Source organism: Patiria miniata, unplaced genomic scaffold, assembly GCF_015706575.1.
Source record: "Patiria miniata isolate m_02_andy unplaced genomic scaffold, ASM1570657v1 HiC_scaffold_6, whole genome shotgun sequence".
NCBI classification, from domain to species: Eukaryota; Metazoa; Echinodermata; class Asteroidea; order Valvatida; family Asterinidae; genus Patiria; species Patiria miniata.
Genome location: NW_024037073.1, coordinates 20,451,108 through 20,473,556, shown reverse-complemented (window position 1 = coordinate 20,473,556; position 22,449 = coordinate 20,451,108). Strand labels below are relative to the sequence as shown.

Here is a 22,449-nt window from a genome sequence, read left to right as displayed (position 1 = left end):
AAACAATACCAACCAGTCAACTCCAACCATCTAGCGGGTGCCGCGCGAAGCGCGGCATCCCGCTAGTGAACTATGATTGGAGACTCGGACTCGGACTCGACGTTGGTGACCTGACTACAACACTGGTACTTGGTCACAGAGTCCACTGTACCTACCAGGTAATTCTGAGTTGACCACTCTAGGGTAGACAGGCAAAGGCCCCCATGAGGTGACGACATGAAGCTTGTCCCTCAGCTCAGGATGGCCCTTCATCTGTAAGGCTAGGGTGTTGGAGTCGATGCCTGTACCGTCTGCTGTCTTATCAAGGATCATCTGGATGGGAACCTGGGCAGGGAAAAAAAAATTACGAGATGTAAATTATCTTTTTTTATATTGGATTTCTGTTTGCCCTTCGCCGACATATTTACACACTGTACACTTAGTGTTGTCCGAAGGCTTAGGTGGGACTCAAACTAATGACCTCCTACACAAACAAAGTTGGGTTAAGCGCTGCTACATCAGACTCCAAACCGCCAGCTTGCCACAGCAAGGTCGAGTGGTTATTGTGTCTGCACTAGGAAGCAGAAGATTGTGGGTTTGTGTCCAACCCGAGTAAGCTTGTGTTTTTTTCTTGCAAGCCCTCAGACAACACTCGAGTGTACAGTGTTTGTAAAATACTTCAGCGAAGGGCAACAAAAAAATTACATATATGAAAAAGAAGATCAATAGTTATATGGATGAAATCAAAAACCAATTGTACTAAATTTGATTCCTACTTTCTGATCACAATTTCAAATTTCAAAATCATCCACATAGAATTGAGATGCCGACCAATGCAAATGAGTCTTCACAGATGTTTGTCTTACCTGACTGGATAATTTTACCAAAGAAACTGGCCTTGGTCTCTCCTATCTTTTTGATTTTTTGATGGGTAATCCCGAATCCGCTCAGTGAATGGGCGTCGTTGTAGGCCCAAACAGATCCACGTAGGTCCTCAAACACTTTCCATGTACATCTATGACTGAAATAAAATCAATACAATCTTGATTATCACTGAAATATTTACATAGTATCCGTAGCGGGGGGGGGGGGGGGGGGGGGGGTGTCAGGGTCAGGGGAAGAAAAGGGGGGGGGTTACATTCCCGCCACAAAAAAAATAGACAAACACACTTTCCCCTTCCAAATTGTCACATGTGTGGAAGACACTGTTCTTGTGAAGGTTTGCAGTAACAGCATGTTGTAGAGTCTTTTTTGGGAAGATGTGTAGCTCTGAAAAGAACCAACCGGTTCTTTTCAGAGCCGCACATCTTCCGCAAAGAGACTTCTACATAGTGGTACCGCAAACCTCTACTAAATCATGCCAACACGTAGTTAGACCAAGTAGTTAGCCCTTGCAAATTGTCTTGCAAAGATGTTTCATCAACAAAACTGAGAATATGACAACATCAACTTGATTGTCAGGCAAGGCAGAGACTGATTTCAACCCCAGAAAGTGAAAACAAACTCGTATCAGATAAAAACCAACATTTGCCCAGGAAAGAAAAAAAACACAGATCAACAGAAATCAAATGGTGGTTTGTGAATAAAAACTTCCATTTGACTTCATTCCTTATCAGATCAAATTGAATATCAAACAGAAGGGAAGTACAGAATTGTTGTATGGGTAAATAAATCAACATCCAAGGGAAGAACATAATTCATTTTGGGAAAAAAAGACAGCAAGGATTGATAGAAAAGAAAGTCTCCTCTTTTTTGCTGTCAATTTATACGCAAGTAATCAATAGAAAAGGGCGCTTGCCGATCTGAAATGTTGTTGTAATTTACAAAGGCAGTTACGGGTAATAAAATCAATAAAATGGAATCGGGTACCCGTAATCAGCGGTCAGGTTACAGGTACCAAGGGTACCTGTCACGGCCTTAAAACCAGACATATTTGACATGGACAATCAGTGACCCTACATAACAAATCACTTTGAGTGAGATGTTTTCATGAACCCACCTTTCTCCCTGGAGATTCAGATACAATGACGTCAGCTGAAAGTTCTTGCCCTCCCCTTTCTTGAAGTAACCACACAGTTTCTGCTTCTCGACATCTATGACTTCCTGGAAAACAAACAAACAAACAAACCAACAAACAGTGAAAGTTTCTGAATAATAGATGGAGTGCACTTACATGTATTTATGAATGAAAGGTTTGTGGAAACACCATGTGGGAATAATTTCTCAAACTAATCCTGCATGTTCAATACCTTCACGGTTTTATATATCTTTTAAAGATACAGTCAATACTGTTTTTCTTTTCAAGTTTCAATACAAGAAAAAAAGGATTCTTTTCTAGCAATACAAGATTTATTCACTTTGACAAACCCCCCAAAATAGTCCCAGCTTCATTTTGGAATAAATGTAATAAATTTCAAATTAAACATGGCCTGACTTTTACTAAGTTCTCATGTGGTAAACTGTTTACCACCACTATCAGAATTGATAATATAGGGACTAGGAACCTGTCTACGCACTGGGCAAATCGTATTGTGTGCAACTGCAAATGCAAAAATTGAAGACTTTTTTGTGAGGGTTGCAGACATAGAGCTATATTAAATTACTAGAGCGCTAACTCATTGTACAAAGTAATGCCTTATGGGCGCATCCATGTTTGTGCACAAACCTATAGAAAACTCGAAATTTTGTATGGCTCTTGTACGGCCATTTGTATATCTGCGTTGTATTCCATACCGGTGCGTCGTTGAAGCCGATATGCCCAAAACCGAAATACACGATCAGCAAATGAGTGTTTCATTTTGTTCCACGCAAACAGCGCAACGTTTGTGCGTCCCTGCCCTCCGTGCTGCAGATGCTTTTTGCCGTGACGTTTTTTGAAACGTCATCACTCGCTGAAGTTATCTGCGTATGTTCTACTGCGTATGTTGCATGTAGAGTACACTTTTAATATTCAATTTATCTATTTTGATTGTGTTCTTCAAACGCACATAAATTCAAAATGTCTGCGCCCAGATCGGCTTCAAAGCGTCTCCGTGCGCAAGAATGAAGAGTTAGCGTTCTAGTAATTTAATATAGCTCTATGGTTGCAGACAGCCACAATAGCAAAAAGCTGTTGAAAAATTCATCATTTTTGAGGACAGTTTGTCTTTTTGTTGTTACCTACATAGGTCGGCATACATGTACCATGTGAAGTTGGTGATTACAATTAGTTAAAGGAGTTTTAAGTGAATGTTACTTTCCAGAATCAGGAACATGAACAGAGGATTACACAATGTGCATGTACATGTGTATAATCTGGAGCAAATAATAAAAACTGAAACAAATTTAACTTTCAGAATTCAAATTCATGCCAGTAATGAAACTGAGTTGTCTGCTTTGGTTACAGCTACTGCTGTCATGAGATATGTCACATGTATAAATATGTCTAAGAGAAATTCCGAAAAATAGGGAGAACATTTCAACAAACTTTCTGTTTCAACTTCACATTTCTTGAGGTCTTATATTCCCTGTGTGTATAAAACTGGAGTGATCTTGAAATAGGGCAGAACACTCTCTGCTGCATCTGAATAAAATGTTGGATATGGAGCTCAAGGCTACACTGTACATGAACTATGGGTGATGGCTACCAAGACAGCTCCACTCCATCAACTGACATACGAAAGCATCTTCAGGACTATAACAAGAGTCGAGACAGAAGTGATCAAATAATATGGTTAAGTGCTGAAATCATTGCACCAATCGGCCTCCTTATCAACTTAGTCTTTCTCTTCACAGTCATACGAGTGAAGTCCATGCGTACAATCATCAACATCTACTTATCCAATCTGGCTGTGGCTGACTCGCTGTACCTTATAACTGACTTTATATTTGCATTGCTTTCACCCATAGAGTACACCTTCGCAGGGCATAAAGCATTCGCATGTGTCAAATACATGATTATTGCCGTTTCTAGTCTGTTTGTAGTTACCATAGCAGCTGAGAGGTTCTCTGCAGTGTGCAATCCTTTGAAACACAAAGAAAAAGCCTCTAAATCTCGGGCAGCAAAGATATCAGCAGGACTCTGGGTGCCCACAATTATTGTTGCTGTGATTCTTATATTCTTACCAAAGACTGTCTTCGATGACATCATCTTTTGGATTCCTTCCATTATCACCATTGTCTGGTTAATAGCAACTCTTGCTTTGTACATCTTTGTAGTAGTGAAAGTACGCAAGCAATCAGCACTGGTACCAAACCGTCCCAAGCTAGCAGGCAAGGTCCTCCGTATGGTTATCATCAATACTGCTGTGTTCTTCATTCTGAACTCACTGCACATTGCAGCTGTGATTATTACAATAGTGGCATTAAATTATTCTTTGCCTGCTCAAGCTGTTGAATATTTAGAACTTGGAGAAAAACTACATATTCTGCTTGTATGTGCACAAATATTTCGACTTATCAATAACTCCATCAATTCCCTAGTCTACAACGCCACAAATGCCGACTATCGTGCAGCTGTAGTCGAGGCTTTCTCATTCCTGAAACTGTGCTGTCGTTGCTGCCCAAGACAGAATCCCAGCCGACCATCGCAGCCAGAGAAGCAGATTGAGCTTCACGTGATTCCTCAGGCAGAAAATGACCAAGAGCCCTGTGCTGCCAGGCCAAGCAGCAGCAAGCCACCAAGCCAAGGGCACGCACAACACACAGAGAGTCAGCAGTCACTGGACAGCTGTCAAGAACAATGTTCCAGGCAAAGCAGCAGCAAGGCATCCATGCACAGTCAGCAGCATGTTCAAGTGCATATTGAGGTACATGCAAAACCAGCAGGGACCCCAGCGCTTGCAAGTTCTCATCAGGAACAATGCTCTAGTCTGACTGACTGCAAGCCATCCATGCAAGGAAAACAGTGTGTACATCCAGAACCAGCAGAGAGCCAGCAGTCACTTGCAAGTACTCGGGAACAATGTCCTGGGCTGACTGGCACCGACAGATCAACATCAGGGCAGCAGTATGCACATCCAGAACCAGGAGGGAGTCCATCATTTGAAAGTTGTCAAGAACAATGTTCTCAGGTGAGTAATGAGTGGAAACCACTCACGTAAATTGGGCAGTATGCACAGTTAGTGTGCCTTGAACTTGCTGTGCAGTGCTCAAACTGTAGGGTGGTTTGAAGGCTTCTCTTTTTCATGCATCTTCTTCATTGGAATGCCAAGCAGATTTGATGTCAAGAAACATGAACAGTATAATATGCTGCAGTGGAAATGAAAATTCCTTTCGAGATTGCCAATACATGTACAAATCATGACATCAGTAATGTGCAGGCCCAGAGCAGATTGCAACCAACTGTCAGTAAAGGGAACAGCTGGGAACTCATTCAATGTATGTGCAAGTGGTTCAGAAATTATTGTAATTGTTACTCGAATGAGTTTTGTGTACATGTATGCATGTTTATATAAGCAAGTTTCTTCTTTCTTTTCTGTGTGAATATATACATGTATTGGCACTACATCTATTAACATATGACCCTGGCATTTTCCACTGTAAAACACTTTTTAAGTGCTTTTGAAGCAGATTTTGTGGTTTTTATTTCAGGAAAGAAATGCACCTCTGTAATTTATGGCTGAGAAAGTGCTTTGGTTGAGGTTGATGTCACTGATTTGTTCATTATTTAGCACATAGCAGGTAGTCAATGACATACTTTAATGCACAACTTGAAAGTGATATCTCTGCATGTATACATTTTAGGTTCATAAATTCCAAAGAAAATTCCAAAGATGTAAAGAGTAAAATATCTAAATCGACATCACAGCTACATTAGAAACAATTGTGCAAGTGCACAGGCATTGTAAAAAGTGCGCTTAAAAAAGATAGCAAGTGTGCAGCTGTTTACCATTACTTTCATATATGATTATTTTCATGTTTCAGGGAAATTCATTCCATGGCCCTTTAATTCAGTTGCTGTATGTTTATCACAATCGAGGGTCGAATGTTTAGTGAGCAAACTCACCGCAAATCCAAAATGTCTTGGGAGGTTTTGGATCTCAATCTTGAAGATCTCTGAGGTGAAGTGCTGTTGCGTCAGATAGTGATAAGGATCTGTTATGGCAGCGCCAGTCACCGGTACATCAGAGGTGCTGGTGGAATGGTCATCTTGTGGGTCAAGACCTGATGCACAAATGAACAGATTAAAAAACCAACTCCAATTAAAGAAGAAAAAAGATTAAAATGGTATTTTTTTTAAGGTATATTAAAGTCTGATATGAGCAAGTGAGATGTCTATGGCTATTGTCTAGGTCTTCACCCATAACAATTACATGGGAACAATCTGACAATAGCCGTAGCCATAGCTCTAGAAGCCCGTTTCAGACACAGCCTAAGTAACAGATCAACAAAGTTGCAAGTTATGCATTAGGAGCATCTGATTCCAAATACATTACACCAATCTTTGTGCATACTTGTAGCACAATGTGGAAAATACTTTTTGCAGACCAAATAAAGTGCAGAATTTTTGTTCAACCTTTCTTGAATTCTATCTATAGCAAGGAGAAATCCAATTGAATAGATGTTTTGCTGCAGAGCACAGATATAATATACGAGACCATTGTAGGCTTTAGATGTACAGTATGGGATTTAAGTCTGGTGTATTAAAGGTGTCTACACAGCTACTAGCTGGAAAAAAATGTAGTTGATAGTTAAAGTCAGCAATTTGTACTCCACTTCTGTCAATACAGCGTGCAAGTTGACCTCAAAAACCTAGGTGATTTTACTAGGTTTATCCAGTCAAGGGCAAAGAATGGGTTCTGAACAAGAAAAAAATCTTTCCAATTTACAACACATTCAAAAACTATTGCAAGTTGATTACTATAGTAAATTGAAAAAAATGTGGACCTCCACTTCCATTCACCGGGTGAATTGGGTGAATTCAAACACGGGAGTCTGTGGCTAGACTAGTCAGTGTTTGGAACCAAGATGTTCACATGAAAAGTGAATGTGAACTGGCGAGACTTGCATGCTCTATAATTGTACATAATCTGTGTAGCACCACTAGTCTGTTGTATTACATTATGAGCTCCATGTCTGTATGATGTTTAAATGCAAAGCAATATTCTAATATTTCTTTTAGATGGACTCAAGGGTACTTCAAATTTGGGTAATTGAAAAATCAATGCTGTAAAATATGAATGTCGTTGCAAAGTTAGCATCATACAAGATGAACCTTAATTTGCACAGTATCCAAGGAATTGCTGCTTTTTATATGTTCATTAAAGCTGCGATTTCCTTGTGTAATTTAAAACTCTAAACACAAATAATACAGAAATGTACTATCACCAAATCGGTGTTTGAGCTCATACGTCTTTCTGATACCTAGTAATACTTGAGAAAAAAAATTGCAGGGCAAACCATGTTTCTAAAAGTCACGTCCTTTTTATAGGACAAACAAATTTGCGTGTAAAAGCAAGATCAGTGATAAAATAAATAAAAGTGTTCACTAGCAACATTTAAACAAACAGTGATTTTCCTGAATGTTTTTATTTAAAACCTAATTCTTGCTTGTACAAATGTAATTGTTGAAAAATCCCTACTGAGTAAAAGAGCTTGCTGGTCAATGTTGAAAGTACAAACATATACTCTCAATATTCATGCCACAAAAGTAAGCCAACATATTGGTTAGCAAAGGGGATGACAAGGGTTTAAGTCTTTTGTGGCTTGTTTCTTTCTTTTCAATAATTAATTCCTGACAGACATATTAGACAATGCACAATATGTACACCTGTCAATCTTTCTGTGTGTTGCATTCTGATTGGTTTGCATTGATCAGCAGTAGCTACTAATAGGCCACGCCCCTCGACAGCCGATCCAATCTAACATAAAAGCTGATCTTTGCTTTAGCAAAAAGGAAACTTCAGAGGAAATACTTACCTTTGTAAGCACCAAGCCGGAAACCAACAGTGTTATCTGTCAATGAAAATAATAAGACATGAAACTGAAACGTTTGCACAATTTATCCAGGGCTAAGTTTCATGAAGACCTGACAAGAAATTAGGGGGATAACTGAAAAAAATCCTGAAACTTTCTGTTGCGGTTTTTATAACGTACCTGTGTGCACACTTTATATCCAGGCGAAGGGGTACTTGTGAACGGAGCTGATACACACAAAAAATGAAGAGATTGGATTAATAAAAATAAATGCCAGTTTCACTCACCGATGCCATCTACACCCTTGCCGATGGTAAACTCACACTTGTTGCGATAACTCTCCAATACTGGCTGTGAGTGGGCAAACAAACAATGAATACAAATCAGACATCTCCAATATCAGGAATATTTACCCCACAAAAGATTCACATGCTGTGTAGTTTATCTAACAAGAAATCCAGGTTGAAATATTAATTTAGTACAAGTAAGTTGACTCTATCTATCTACCCGAGTTCAAAGATCACACCAGTCAAGCTAACCTAACACTATGTGCCAAAGTGAACTATCATTCAGATTGAAATTCATAGAATCATTCACAATACTACAAATAAATTTAAATAAAATCTATATTTTTATCAACAAATATTTGTCACCTAGCTTACTCACCGATGGCTTAATTGGCTCCAACTCACATGCCATCCTACTGTGGTTCTTCCTGTCAATCAAATGAAGAGTGCACTATTAAACATGAAGGTGTGGGTTCGAATCCCACTCCAACAGGCTTGTGAATTTCTTGTGGTAACCAAAGCTATATATGCACAAGATTCAAACTGGCCCACTAACCTTTGCAAGCTCTGTTATTGAGTGGTTAAGATGTCTGCACTAGTAAGCAGGAGGTCATGGGTTCATATCCCACCCAAGCAAGCTGGCAGAATCTTTGCTCGTAAGCTCTCAGACAGCACTGAATATACAGTGCATTCAAATTTACATTGGTGAAGGGCAAAACCAGGTATTCACATTCACAACTCCCCTACGTAAACAATTAATTAAACTCATTGATTGTGGCACCTGCTATATCAGATTGGGACCAGCCAGCCAACCCCAGCAAGCCTGATGGTCAAGTAGTTGAGACATCTGCACTAGGAAGCAGGAGATTGTTGGTGCGAGTCTCATTCGAGCAGCTTATGAATTGTGAAGTTTTGGTTTTGTGTTCATTTTTTTTGCTTTTTGTTTGTAAACATTTGTTTTACCAACTCCCCCCCCCCCCTTTTAATCTTTGGGATTTTTGTGCGTGGAAAGGAAGTTTATTTCAAAAGTTGGCCCAAAGTTTGCTGAGTTTCAATTGATTCTCAAGAAAAATGAGGCAACATTTTCTGGACTATTCAGGGGTGTGATTGACCACTGATAAAAATAGCTGAAAACAGCTGAAAAAGGTGTACAAAAGCTGAAATTTTGAAATCTCCTATACTTTTGTACACGGCAAGTGAGGGAAAAACGCTGAAATCCAAAACAAACAAAGCTGAAATCAATTTATATTTGTATTGTGTTCATCCAAAGTGTACAAAGCATTCCAGAGTGTCAAATACATGTTTGGTGCTGTTTCCAGTTTTTTTGTAGTGATCATAGCAGCTGAGAGATTCTCTGCAGTGCGCAATCCTCTGACATTCAAGGAAAAAGCCTCTAAATCACGAGCAGCAAAGATATCAGCAGGACTCTGGGTGCCAACAATTACTGTTGGTGTGATTCCGATATTGTTGCCAGAGACTGTCTTTAAAGACATCATTTTTTTGGATTAATTTTGTTACCAACACTACCTGTTTAGTAGCCACTCTTGCTTTGTACATCTTTGTAGTAGTTAAAGTGTGCAAGCAATCAGCACAGTTGCCAAATTGTCCCAAGCGAGTAGGCAAGGTCCTCTGTATGGTTATCATCAATACTGCCATTTTTTTTTCATTCTGAACCCACTGAACGTTTCAGCTGCAATTATTTATACCCTGGGAACAACTTATACTTTGCCTGCCCAAGCTATTGAATATCTAGAACTTGCAGAAAATCTTCAAACTTATCAATAGCTCAATTAATTCCCTCGTCTACAGTGCTGACTAACGCTGACTGTCGTGCAGCTGTAGTCAAGGCTTTCTCATTCCTCAAACTGTGCTGTCGTTGCTTCCCAAGACGGAATCCCAGCCGACCATTGCAGCCAGGGAAGCAGATTGAGCTTCATGTGATTCCACATGCAGGCAGAAAATGACCAAGAGCACCATGCTGCCAGGCCAAGCAGCAGCAAGCCACCAAGACAAGGGCATGCACAACACACAGCGAGTCAGCAGTCACTGGAAAGCTGTCAAGAACAATGTTCCTTTTTCTCAGTGCTTGCACACGTGGTACACAACGCATTGATGTTCGTGTATGAGGCAACTTTCTCTTGGGAGGTAAAGCCCCTGTCACACTGTCTGCAATCTTATGTGCGCTCTTACTGCGTCCTTGAAAAATAGCTGGGGCTCAAAAACAACTACTAGATCACAGCGACAACTACATAGGTCACCAGATGGGCGCCGGAGGGTCTTAATGGTCTTCGATGAGTGCCAAGGTCTTTGAACATGCCCAAAACAATCGCAACACCTCTGCGCTCTGGCCAGGATGCCGCAATGATGCAACTCGGGCGCTGTGCGAGCATGAATCGTGCGACATTGAAGTGGCATTGAGGCAGCCTAGGCGCAAGACAGTCGATGTAGTCTCCATGAGAAAGTAACTCGAATGCGGTGAACTTGTAGAATAATTTTGAAACTGGACTGTGTATTGACCGTTTTGTCGTGGTATTTATACAGCGCAAGTGACGTCAAATGAGCGTATTTTGGTCGGATAGAGAGCGCGACGCGAGCTACTAGGACGTATCAACAGGGAGCAGAGCGTAGTAAGAGTGCAGTGACAGCGCAGCGACTAGATCAAGTAATTGAGCTTGACAGGGGTGCATAGAGAGCAAGTTGAGCGCATCGTAAGCGTGGAAAGAGCACAGTATGAGCATAGCTTGAGCTTCTTTGATACAGAAAGATGTCATTTTCTTGTGTCCTCGCTGCGATTGTTAAATTTATGAAATATTTTTGGTCGCCGTAAGGTCTCCTATGAGATCACATATAATGTGACAGGCCCTTAACACACCGAGTAAACAGTGTATATACGTCGGAGAAGGGCGAAACCTAATTTGATTTTCATCTGCAAAAATTCCATCTTGTGATTGGCGCATATTACCGTGAAACACCTTACTGGTAACGAGAAAAGTTCACAGCATATTATCAAGAATAGAAACGTATTTTACTTTAAAGTAGGGAATTGTCAATACTTCCTGTGTCCTCAGTAATGTGCAGGCCAAGAACAGATGGTAACCAACTATCAGTGTCACATTCCCTGGTTTGCCCCTCCGCAAGAAATATGACCCTCAGAAGTCTGGTACACCCGTCACACAAAATAAATTGTCAATTCATTCGAGTGAATTGACAATTTATTTTGTGTGACGGTGTACCAGACTACTGAGGGTTATATTTCTTGGGGAGGAGCAAACCAGGGAATGTAACAAATGGGGGCTCGTCCGGGAAATGAAAAAACAAATTGAGAAAAGCCGGTAGTCTCAGGTGTGTGGTTATACACGATAGATGTTCAAGGTGGTTTATGGAAGCCCTTGCTAGGCAGCGTGCATTGAGAAGCCCAAATTGCGATGCCTATAGACAGATTGTCATGTCATGTTGGCGATTATGTAACACGCACTAAGTCACATGAAACCAAGCTGTTAGGTATTTCTGGAATCTCCCCTCACAAACGCACTTGCGCTAGGATTAGTTTGATAGTGCTTCTATTGTTCTTGTTCATAGGGCTATCTAGCTCAATCTGCAATCTGCAAGTAACAGAACGAACCGACGAAGAAACAGGGCAAGATACAAGAAGTTGCTGGGTGCATAACCAAAAAGTCATCACTATGCGAATGTGCAGGTCAAATAGGAGAAAACTTGAAACTGTCTTGTGGGCATGAAGTCCCCATGATTAGTGTCGCGTGTACAATCGGTAATCAAATTCCAGTAAGGCAACTAAACGGTTAAGGTTCTCCGTGATAGCGGATGTAGTACGGTTGTCGTCAAACAGAGTTTAGTTAAGAAGGAACAAATGTTGGAGACAAAACAAAAGTGTGTTCTTCTAGACAGTACACGGAATGTTTCAGTCGCGCGTATTGAAATAGATTCGCTGTATTTTGTAGGAACCGTGAATTCATTGTGTATGCCAAATCCCTTGTACGATCTTATAGGGAAACATAACAGGTGTTAGAGACCCGCGTGATCCTGATCCCAGTTGGTCAGGTAAATGAAATGACACACCGGAACAGAAATGCCAAAGCCCTTGCGACGAGAAAACAGCTGCAGTTGAGACAAGAGCGCAAAAGCTAAAGAAAGTCACGAACTTGCGTCATCTTAAATTTCTCGAAGTGCAAAATCTCTCCGAATCTCGTACGGAAATAATTAAAGCGCAACATGAAAATCCGTTGTTGGAAAAGCTATTGACCCTCGCGGAAACAGGTCAAAGCCGACGAACTGGTAAGGATAACGAAACTAGGTATTTCATCTCGGACGGATTACTCTACCATGAATTGGCTTCACCATCGACAGAAAACTATCGTGTAATCACACAGTTGGTACTCCCAAAGAAAATGCACTCGAAGGTATTGAGGCATGCACACAATTTCACCATGGCAGGGCATCTCGGTATCAAGAAAACAACAGACCGCGTACTTGCAAATTTCTTTTGGCCAGGCGTGCAAGGCGACATCCGAAGATACTGCGTTTCCTGTGACATATGCCAAAGAACGGTCGCGAAAGGTTGTGTCGGCAAGGTTACTCTAGGTAGAATACCTTTAATAAATACGCCATTTAGACGAGTAGCCATAGACTTAATAGGACCAATTCACGCCATCACGGAACGAGGCAATAGATACATTCTGACTTTGGTCGACTATGCAACGCGCTATCTGGTAGCCGTAGCCCTACCTAGGATTGAAACAGAACGCGTAGTGGAAGCTTTGTTTGAAATCTTCACTCCAATGGGCGATCCAAATGAAATGCTATCAGATATGGGCGCACCATTCACCTCGGATCTAATGAAAGAAATAGGCAGACTTATGTTAATGAAACAACTGCAAACAACACCCTACCATCCAATCTGTAATGGACTTGTTGAGAAATTCAATGGTACACTGAAACGAATGTTAAGGCGCATGTGCAGTGAGAGACCTCGTGATTGGGATTGGTATATCCCTGCGTTGTTGTTTGCTTACTGAGAATCTCCACAAGAGAGCATGGGGTACTCTCCCTTTGAGCTCATGTACGGTCGTTCAGTACGAGGTCCTCTTACTATCCTCAGAGAGTTATGGACTGGAGAAGAATTAGATGAAGAGGTAAAGACAACTTACCAATATGTCATAGACTTGTGTGAACGGCTAGAGTCTACTTGCGAACTAGCTTGAGAAGAACTCGCGAAGTCCAGTACTCGCTATAAGAAATACTACGACGCGCGTACTTGAGATCGAAAGTTTGATACCGGCCACCGAGTATTAGTTGTCCTGCCAACTGACGCAAACAAATTACTCATGCAATGGAAAGGGTCTTTTCCTGTATTACAGAAAGTTGCACAACGTGACATTGTATCGAGATGAACGGTAAGCTGCGTACATTTCACATAAATCTCCTCAAAAAGTACATAGTTCGATCAGAAACCCAAAACGCACCAGAAATCATCCATGCCGCGGCAAGTCTCACCCACGTTAGCCACAGAGTAATCGATGACGAGATCGAAGAAGGAATGATGGAGGTAAAACTACTACCGAAAACACGAACTGAAACTTGGTAAGATGTGCAGATCTGTGAGACTCGAACAGTAGCACAGAAACAGCAACTGACGGAAACGCTCGCAGAATACGCCAACGTCTTAACCCATCTTCCTGGTTGCACAGATCTCATTGAGTATAATGTCAAACTCACAACGGATAACCCAATCTACTCCAAAGCATATCTGGTACCATTTTCAACTCAAGATGTAATCAAGAAGGAAATCGATACCATGATCAAACTCGGTGTTGTCGAAAAATCAGAGTCGAAGTACGCCTCAAACATCGTTCTAGTGCGAAAGAAAGACGGCACAAATCGGTTTTGCGTAGATTTTCGGAAACTAAACAGAGTCACCGTTTTCGATCCTGAACCAATCCGAAATCAAAAAAACCTCATGGCACGAGTAGGCACCGCGAAAAGGGTACTGGCAAATACCGATTGCCGACGCAGGCAAAGATAAGACTACATTCATTACCTCCCAGGGTTTGTACTGATTCACTGTGTTACCTCTCGGAACGGTAAATGCACCGGCTACTTTCACACGCATGATGAGAAAATTGCTGGAAAACATACAGCATGTCGTGAATTTCATTGATGATATTCTGATATACACGGATACTTGGGAGCAACGCATCAAAATAATTCAGATGTTTTGAACCCCTTGCGCAAGGAAATTTGACTGCTTAACCAATGAAATGTATGGCTGGATATGATTCCCTTGATTTTCTAGGGCACATTGTAGGAAACGGTGTTGTAAAGCCACAGCCGGAAAAGATCACAAAAATCCTGAATGCATCTCGTCCAAGAATGAAAAAGGAAGTTAGATCACTTATGGGCCTTGTGAATTACTATTGTAAATTCATTCCAAACTTTTCAGCCATTGCAGTGCCAATTACAGATCTGACTAAGGCCAAAAAAAAAAGTCTCCGGTTTCTGGTATGCGCACGCGTCGCCGTAGCCATGCGCGTCGGCAAAATGAAAAAGTTTTTTTTTTTCAATAAAAAAAGATGTCTCAAAACCGCCAAACTCACTGGTTTGACTGGAATCCTGCTTCTGCACAATTTTAACATGTTTTTAGATGGGGTTATGATCGAGAATAAGCTTTATATGGCCTCTATGGACTCCCATATATTTGCACTAAGTTTAGTCGGGCACCATTTGCAGTCATCAGCTGACATTTGAAGCAAAAAAAAAAGCCGCGTCGCCGCACCACTTTTTGGGCAAGCTCCATACCACAAACCGGAGACTTTTTTTGGGGGGGGGGGGGGCCTAAGAAATGAAAACCAAATCATGTGAAATGGGAAGAGGCACAGGAACATGCATTGAGCACGCTGAAAGCGCCACTTGTATCTGCGCCTATCTTCATGATCTTGCATCTGCCAGATCACAGCAAATCTTATATTCTTGGCTCAGAAACACTTGAAAATGAATGTCTAGGCAAATGGATTACAAAACTGCATACTTATGTACATGTTAACTGTTACTTAAATGAGGTTTTTGTGTGCCTTTAAATGAGCAAGTTTGTTTTTAAACTTTGTCTGTGTGAAAATCTACATGAATTGGCACAAACATCTACATTTATACCCTACATCTACATTGATACCCTACATTTTCCACTGCAGATACATGTACTCAAGTGCGTTTGAAACAGATTTTGAGGTTTTAGTTCATGAAGGGTTGCGATGATCCAGGCTTTGAAATATTTTTAAGAAAGTGCCAAGTTCCATATTCATGAGTGGGCAGAGTGGTAACGAGTCACTGATTTTTGCGACTCGAGTCGAGTCGAGTCATTTTAAAGAAGTGACTCGAGTTGAGTCGAGTCATTTTAAAGAAGTGACTCGAGTCGAGTCGAGTCATTAGGCCGAAAGGTCGAGTCGAGTCGAGTCGAGTCAAATATTTAGCTCGAGTCAATTCGAGTCACGATTATTTGAACACTTTATACCAACATTTATGAAAGGAGGCCACAAGTTTAGCCAGCATTCGAATCCAAGAGCTTTAATAAGAAATCGCCCAAAACCAATGATGAAACAGCCAATTAGAAAATGTGTTTACAAATCTGGTTCCTGGATAGTATTTTGTGCGTTCTAGAATCACATTGTATATTTGTACAAGAGTGCTATTCGCAAAGCGAATTGAGTCTAAATTTTGCACCGTAAGTCATTGCAAATACTTTTCGCAAAGTTGTGCTTTTATTTTTGGGACTCTTATTAGCCTTCGCTCGAGTCGAGTCGAGTCTTCTGATGAGGGACTCGAGTCAAGTCGAGTCATTTGCCCTTAGGGACTCGAGTCAAGTCGAGTCACCAAAATTTGTGATTCGAGTCGGACTCGAGTCGAGTCATTGACTCGAGTCATTACAACTCTGTGAGTGGGGCAGTGATGTCATGAGCTGGAACTTCAGAGTCACTGCTGTTTAAGGACGAAAAGTTACAAAGTGTTTTGGTTGAGGTTGATGTGACTCTTTGTTCATTGTGCACGAGGCACAGGCAGTCAGTCAGATACTTCAACAACAAGCTGCTACGTGTACATGTACATTTTCAATGCAATGAATTTTAGTTTCACAAGTTGCACAGAAAATCACAAAGCTGTAAATGTGAAATACCTAAAGCGATATCACAGCAACAGTAGAAAAAACTATTAAAGTATACAGGCAATGTAAAAAGTGCACTGGAAAAAAGATTACAACTTTCTACATGCAGTTTACCATTACTTTCATATAGACATGAGGCTAGGATATTTCCAGGTTTCAGTGAAATTCATCCAATGGCCTTTAAATTCTGTTATACAAAATTACAAAAAGACCCTGAGAAATCCTCACCATGGAGAACATCATAAACTCTTAATAGAGCACAAACTGTATTATCATTATCGAGAGTTGAGTGCTTAGAGAGCAAACTCACCGCAAATCCAAAATGTCTTGGGAGGTTTTGGATCTCAATCTTAAAGATCTCTGAGGTGAAGTGCTGTTGTGTCAGACAGTGATAAGGATCCGTTATGGCAGCGCCAGTCACCGGTCCGTCAGAGGTGATGGTGGAATGGTTATCTTGTGGGTCAAGACCTGATAGACAAAAAAAAACAAATTAAAAGACCAATTCCAATCAGATAAAATCAAGTTACTTTGATTTTTTTTAAGCATGAGATATTTCTAGGTTTAATTATAAGTTTTCAAGTGAGACACTGCACAAGAAAATCAATTCAATAAACTTCAATCTTTGAATAAAAAGCATTCCAAAGTTTAATAGTCTTCATATACACTGTAACGTACCCATGGATAATTGAAAAATGAATGCTACAAAATATGAATGTCTTCGCTCGTACCCCCCGCCCTGCAAACAGGACGCTGGGATACTCTGATGAATTCACGCTCTGATTGGTTGGATTTTGCGTGACTAGTGACCTGCGCGTCATGAAGGTCATGACCCTGTAAGGTTTGAAAAGGCCATTAAGACTGATTCATTACTCTTTTTTCCAGTTTAGAGATGTTTTTTCCCCGTAAATTTACAATTCCCATCACTCGCTCAGGCTCCGTTTCGCATCACGAACGACTGCATTATGCGACGCTCAAAATTTTGTCCACATGGTCCGCAATGAAACAGAAATCACATCCGGTATGGAATATGAGCAGTTCTACGAGAATTTTCGGATAGCATTTGCCACATTGTTTAACTGCGGTCTTGAACAGCTGCAGCCAGATGCTTTATACTTAGGTCATAGGCCACTTCCTTCACAAGATTCTGTGAAGCTCATCAGAGTATCCCAGCGTCCTGTTTGCAGGGCGGGGGTACAAGCGAAGGATCATTCTTGTTCCATGAAGCTGTATTTGTGTGCAAATGTATGCTGGTACGTTGTGCGTTCAGCATTGCGCGCGGCGCGTGTTGCTCCAAAGAGCCAGCGCTACAGAGTTGAGTTCAAACATTTTCATGAAGGAGTGGTTTGGAAGAGAGAAATACAGTTTTCACCAATTTTGTATTGAAATAAAAAATTAAAATATATCAAATGACAAGGATATATAAATCAGTTATATATAACAAATAATGAATGGCTTTAAATTGTGAAATGGGGGAAATATTATCTCTTGGTAAAATCTGGACTTTCCCACCCAATTCACTTGGCTTTGCCTCGTGAAATGGAAAAGTCCAGATTTTACCTTGCGATAATATTCCTCCCATTTCACTCTGAATCACTCATTACTTGTAAACTATTCTTTTTGTACGTAATTAAACACTACCAAACACAAACAATGATTTGTACTATCACCAGTCTGGTACTTGAGCTGGTAAGGTTTTCTGATACTTGATACTTGATGCCTCGTAATATTTTGATATTTTTATTTAACTTTTCTCAATGGGCTTTGTATTAATCACAAAGAATTAATGTTTTAAGATATGAATGGCTTTGTAAACTTTGCATTCATTCATCAGAAATTAACAAGTTGGACAGTTCAACAATGACAATTTTTTATGAAATTGAACCCTCGATCCCCCAATTTAAAAAAACAACCTGGAAAACAATGAAACTGTTTTGCAGCAAAGTGAATTCCACTGGAATATAGTATCAAGTTTTGCAATTGGCAAGAATGGACAAAATCACATGAATGGGATTACACTTAGCTGACCTGGCAAAGGGGCAAACGTCTTCACCAAGTAAAAGAATAACAAGTCACCTTTGGATTTGTCCTCTTTATCTTCATTGGGAATAGCATCCATAGTGATGGCCACATCTGTTGGCATCTTGACAACATCACCCTCCGTAACTGTGGTAGACGTTACCTCCCCAGTTGGGACATCATCAGAAGTTGCTCCCTGCTTCTCATCCATTTTGGTGTTATTACGTTGGACCAAAAACACACTGGAAATATAAAGAAACTGCACATAAAGCAGTTGCAAACTATTGGAAGCCATGACCGGTGGGATATCTAGGGGGAGGGGTCGAAATTTGAAATCACAACACGCACCTGAAACTAGTATGGTAACCATATTGTGTTCATGTCTCTATGCAGCATGATGTACATGTGGTTACCATACCAGTTTCAGATGTGCGCTGTAAATGTCGCCACAACACAGCTGCGACGCGACGGTTCTATCTGAAAAGCCACCAAAATCATCATTTTCCCCCCATCTTTTAGTCGGTTTAGTTCTGTTTCAAGCCGATCCTTTGCTCTGTGATGAGTTCTGCATTGTATTAGGTGAGTTTAATCTCAATTAGGTTTGGATAATGGGGGAAAAAGACAATTTCAGTTGTTCATGGCCTCCGCCATTTTCTGACTGCTGGGGAAAAAATAGTTGGGGAAGAATTCCATACATATTGCATCGACATCACTAATATTTCCCCACAGTGACCCATCAGCCATCAGAAAGGGATTACAAGTTAAAAGTCAAATTTAGCAAGAAAAATATTGAAGTTTTTACTGAGAATACACTTCAAATTTATCAGACCAGTCTCATAGGGTTTGTGCACCGGGTGTCAAGTGATGTCCAGGTATGGAACTCTTTCCAATAGTTGTTCCCCCAGCTCTAGCTTGAGAAACTCTAGTCCAAAAATTTGGGACTCTCAATACCGTCTATGAGAGACCCAAAAATTAAGGTATTGAAAACTTGCCATACAAGATGGAGATGAGAAACTCCAGCTCCAATGCTCATCACGAATTTGACATGTAGAGCTGGAGGCACATCTAGTTTTTGTCCAGCAGTTGGAAAATGGCGGAGGCCGTGAAATTTGGCCTATACTAAACTTTACCTTTTCCCCTATTATCCAAACCCAGATGAGATTAAACTTACTTCACGCCATGCAGCAATCATTTACGAAGCAAATGGTTGACTTGAAACAGAACAATGCTTAGTACTAGCTTGAGTAACTCCAGCTCCAATGCTCATCAGGAATTTGACATATAGAGCTGCTCGGAGCTAAAAGTATGTTGTAGATTCTAAGATGCCCTGAAAAACAGGGCTCTCTGTATCTGTATCACAATCTGGGTTGGGATTAATAGAGGGGAAAGGGACCATTTTTGTGATACAGACCTATACAGAGAGTCCCGTTTTTAGGGCCTCTTAGAATCTAGTATCAATTTCAAACACATGAATTTCCTCTTCATGACAGAAATAAAAAATAATATAAGTATTAAAATATAAAGGTCTCTAGAGGAGGCAAAACCTTGAAAGCATAAGATTCCCATGTTCTCATATACTCCTGTGTCTGCACAACACAGTTTTAGCGCTATATGTCGAATTCCTGATGAGCATTGGAGCTGGTGTTACTCAAACTAGCTTTATTAAACTAAAATATGAAGAAAAAAAATGATTTCAATGGCTTTTCCGAGGCCATTTTTTACAGCCTCTGCCATATTTTGGTTGCTGGACAAAAAACAGATGTGTGCCTCAGCTTTAGTCCGAGTAACTTGGACCCAACTTATCGCCCTTTTAACATTCGGACATGGTCTGGTGACCTTCTTGCCAGACCATGTCTGAATGTTGAAAAAGCGATAAGTTACTTGGACTACCACCAGCTCATATCATGTTGAATTGCCGATGAGCATTGGAGCTGGGGTTGGACAGATTCCCGTATCTGGCCATCGCTTTTCACCCTGAGCACAAACCGTATGAGACTGGTCTGAAAATTTCTGTGTTTTCTCAATTTCAAATACAGGCCTACTTCAACATTTCCCTGCTAAATCTGACTGTTTAGGACACAGGCCTATTATCACTTTCTGATGGCTGATAGGTCACTGAAGGGAAAAATTAGGGCAATCGTGTAGTGTAGGGCCCCTGTTTTGTTTTTATCAAATTAGAATCAGGAACGTTTTTTATTTCTAAAAAATGACATTGTCAACTTAAACAGACTTCTCTCAATGTTTTGACACATTTTTGGCAATTTTTGAAAAGTTTCTTGGGGTAGAAATTACGATTGTCCTACGCGGTTTACAGGCCAGTTGGTGTCATGCAGCGCGACTTGTGTGCTCATGGTACACATAGTCCATCGCGCGGTGATCGCCATCTTTATTTTCGTGTTGCGTTTTGTCGTTGTCGTCGTCATTTTACCCCCAAATTTTCTTCATATATTAAAAACACTGCCCTTTATCTATGACATACCTATGGGTAATCCTTACATTTAGGACCCATCCCTATATTTGAAAGACTCATCAAGACAGCCAACTAAATGACACTAAAAAGTGACATTCTGATATTTCTTGACACATCTGAACAGGTGGTAATGACACCTTCTTTATTATCAAAACTTTAATTTTGTGGAAAGAGGGCAGGCTTTTGATTTATGAGGGAAATTAAGGGGTAGAACTAAAAGACGACGACAACCAGAAAACAGACTCAAAAACCAAGATGGCAAATGTGAAAGCTAGATGCAATGTAAAAGCTCACTGCTGATTGGCTGATAAAAATAAAATATGTTACTTATTTTTTTTAGCAGCCAATCAGCATTGGGCTTTCATTGTGTTGGGCTTTCACTTGTGTTGTGAAAAATACAATGGGCACATCTCACGTTTTACTCCTAGAACTATGAGGCTCCACGTAGGCTCCACGTAGATGAAGAACCCCGCAAAATTGTTTGCAGCACAAAACACTAATTAAGTACAAAAACATCCATCAAAATGCAGATATTTCCCACAGAACCACTGCACAGTTTGCCCCTAAACTCCGTACTATACCTCATGACATACTCACGTAATATACGCAGAACAAACATCGCTGGATTTTGTCGTTTTTTTTTGCTAAAATGATGAAAAATATGCCCTTTTCGCACTGAGCAAATCTGACACTAGAAACGTGCACACATATGAATGATCCAGCGATGATTTTTCGGTTCGCTCGGAGCGCGCCGCGGGAGGTACGGTACTTGCATTTGTACACATGCGCATACTATCATTTCTTTTGCAACTGAAAATCATCGCTGGATCATATGCGTGCACGTCAGGTTGTCAGTGCGGAAAGGGCATATTTTTCATCATTTTAGCAAAAAAAAACCCGACAAAATCCAGCGATGTTTGTTCTGCGCATATTACGTGAGTATGTCATGAGGTATTGTGTGGAGTTTAGGGGCAACTGTGCAGCGGTTCTGTGGGAAATGTCTGCATTTTGAAGTGTTTTCTAAGAAAATGCTTGTATTTTCTCACTGCTCAAATTGACTTTGATGACATGAAATTGCTATCTGGGGGCTTGTTAGTCAATACAGAGGAAAATTAGTGAACTTCGCATATGGTAATCTTGCCTGGTGGCCCAGTATGGACTTTTTTTCCAGCATCTCAAACTCTTCACGAACACACATAACGAATTTGATACAATGATACGACGCTATTGATAAACGCAGTGCCAGTGACGTGCGTGCGTCTACGGGAGTGCAGTCATGACGGCTACTTCTGCAGTACGTTTCACTAAATAAAATAATGCAGATTTCACCAATAGCTATTAAAACAACCAAATTAATGTTACCTTATAATTAAAACAAACTTGTAGTACTGATACTGACGTAATAAGAAAGTTTTCAGCCACTCGGAAGAATACGGCGTAGCGCCAGATTTTCAAGAGTCGCGTGTTTATGTTGTTGAATGCTGCCCTCATGTGTCCCTCACATGCAAGCTGTTTCGAAACCTCGGCCTTCGTCGCAGGTTCGCAGCTTCATCATTGAACTGGCATCCTTCTTTTTTTAACGAGATGCCTGCGTCTCCCGTAACGGAAGCTCAATAATACCTTTTTGTCTCTTC

General features: G+C 40.6%; 2 protein-coding genes across 6 annotated transcripts in view; both read right to left on the bottom strand.

The window, feature by feature from the left end:
- Positions 1–6,005, bottom strand: part of LOC119742921 (tRNA (uracil-5-)-methyltransferase homolog A-like) — a 59,459-nt gene extending 53,454 nt beyond the window's left edge. Inside the window, exon 1 of the mRNA XM_038219185.1 lies at positions 5,966–6,005. The gene's annotated coding sequence lies outside the window, so the exon portion shown is untranslated. The remainder of the gene's footprint in view (positions 1–5,965) is intronic.
- Positions 6,006–6,086: 81 nt separating this feature from the next.
- On the bottom strand, positions 6,087–22,416 carry LOC119743074. Of its 5 annotated transcripts, XR_005272962.1 has the most exons (8): positions 22,215–22,227; positions 21,362–21,363; positions 18,403–18,587; positions 16,640–16,797; positions 8,542–8,590; positions 8,163–8,226; positions 7,879–7,914; positions 6,087–6,123 (listed from the first exon to the last, which is right to left on the bottom strand). XR_005272962.1 is itself a non-coding variant. In XM_038219419.1 (6 exons), exons 1-4 carry the CDS (start codon positions 22,304–22,306, stop codon positions 8,576–8,578), a joined length of 450 nt encoding a protein of 149 aa, XP_038075347.1. In that variant the 5' UTR covers positions 22,307–22,400; the 3' UTR covers positions 6,088–6,123; positions 7,879–7,914; positions 8,542–8,575. The 5 variants fall into 5 exon arrangements, 1 of the variants encoding a protein (XP_038075347.1); XR_005272961.1 differs by lacking the exon at positions 21,362–21,363 and having other exon boundaries at positions 22,178–22,410; XR_005272960.1 differs by lacking the exon at positions 21,362–21,363 and having other exon boundaries at positions 22,215–22,397.
- Positions 22,417–22,449: the final 33 nt, after the last annotated feature.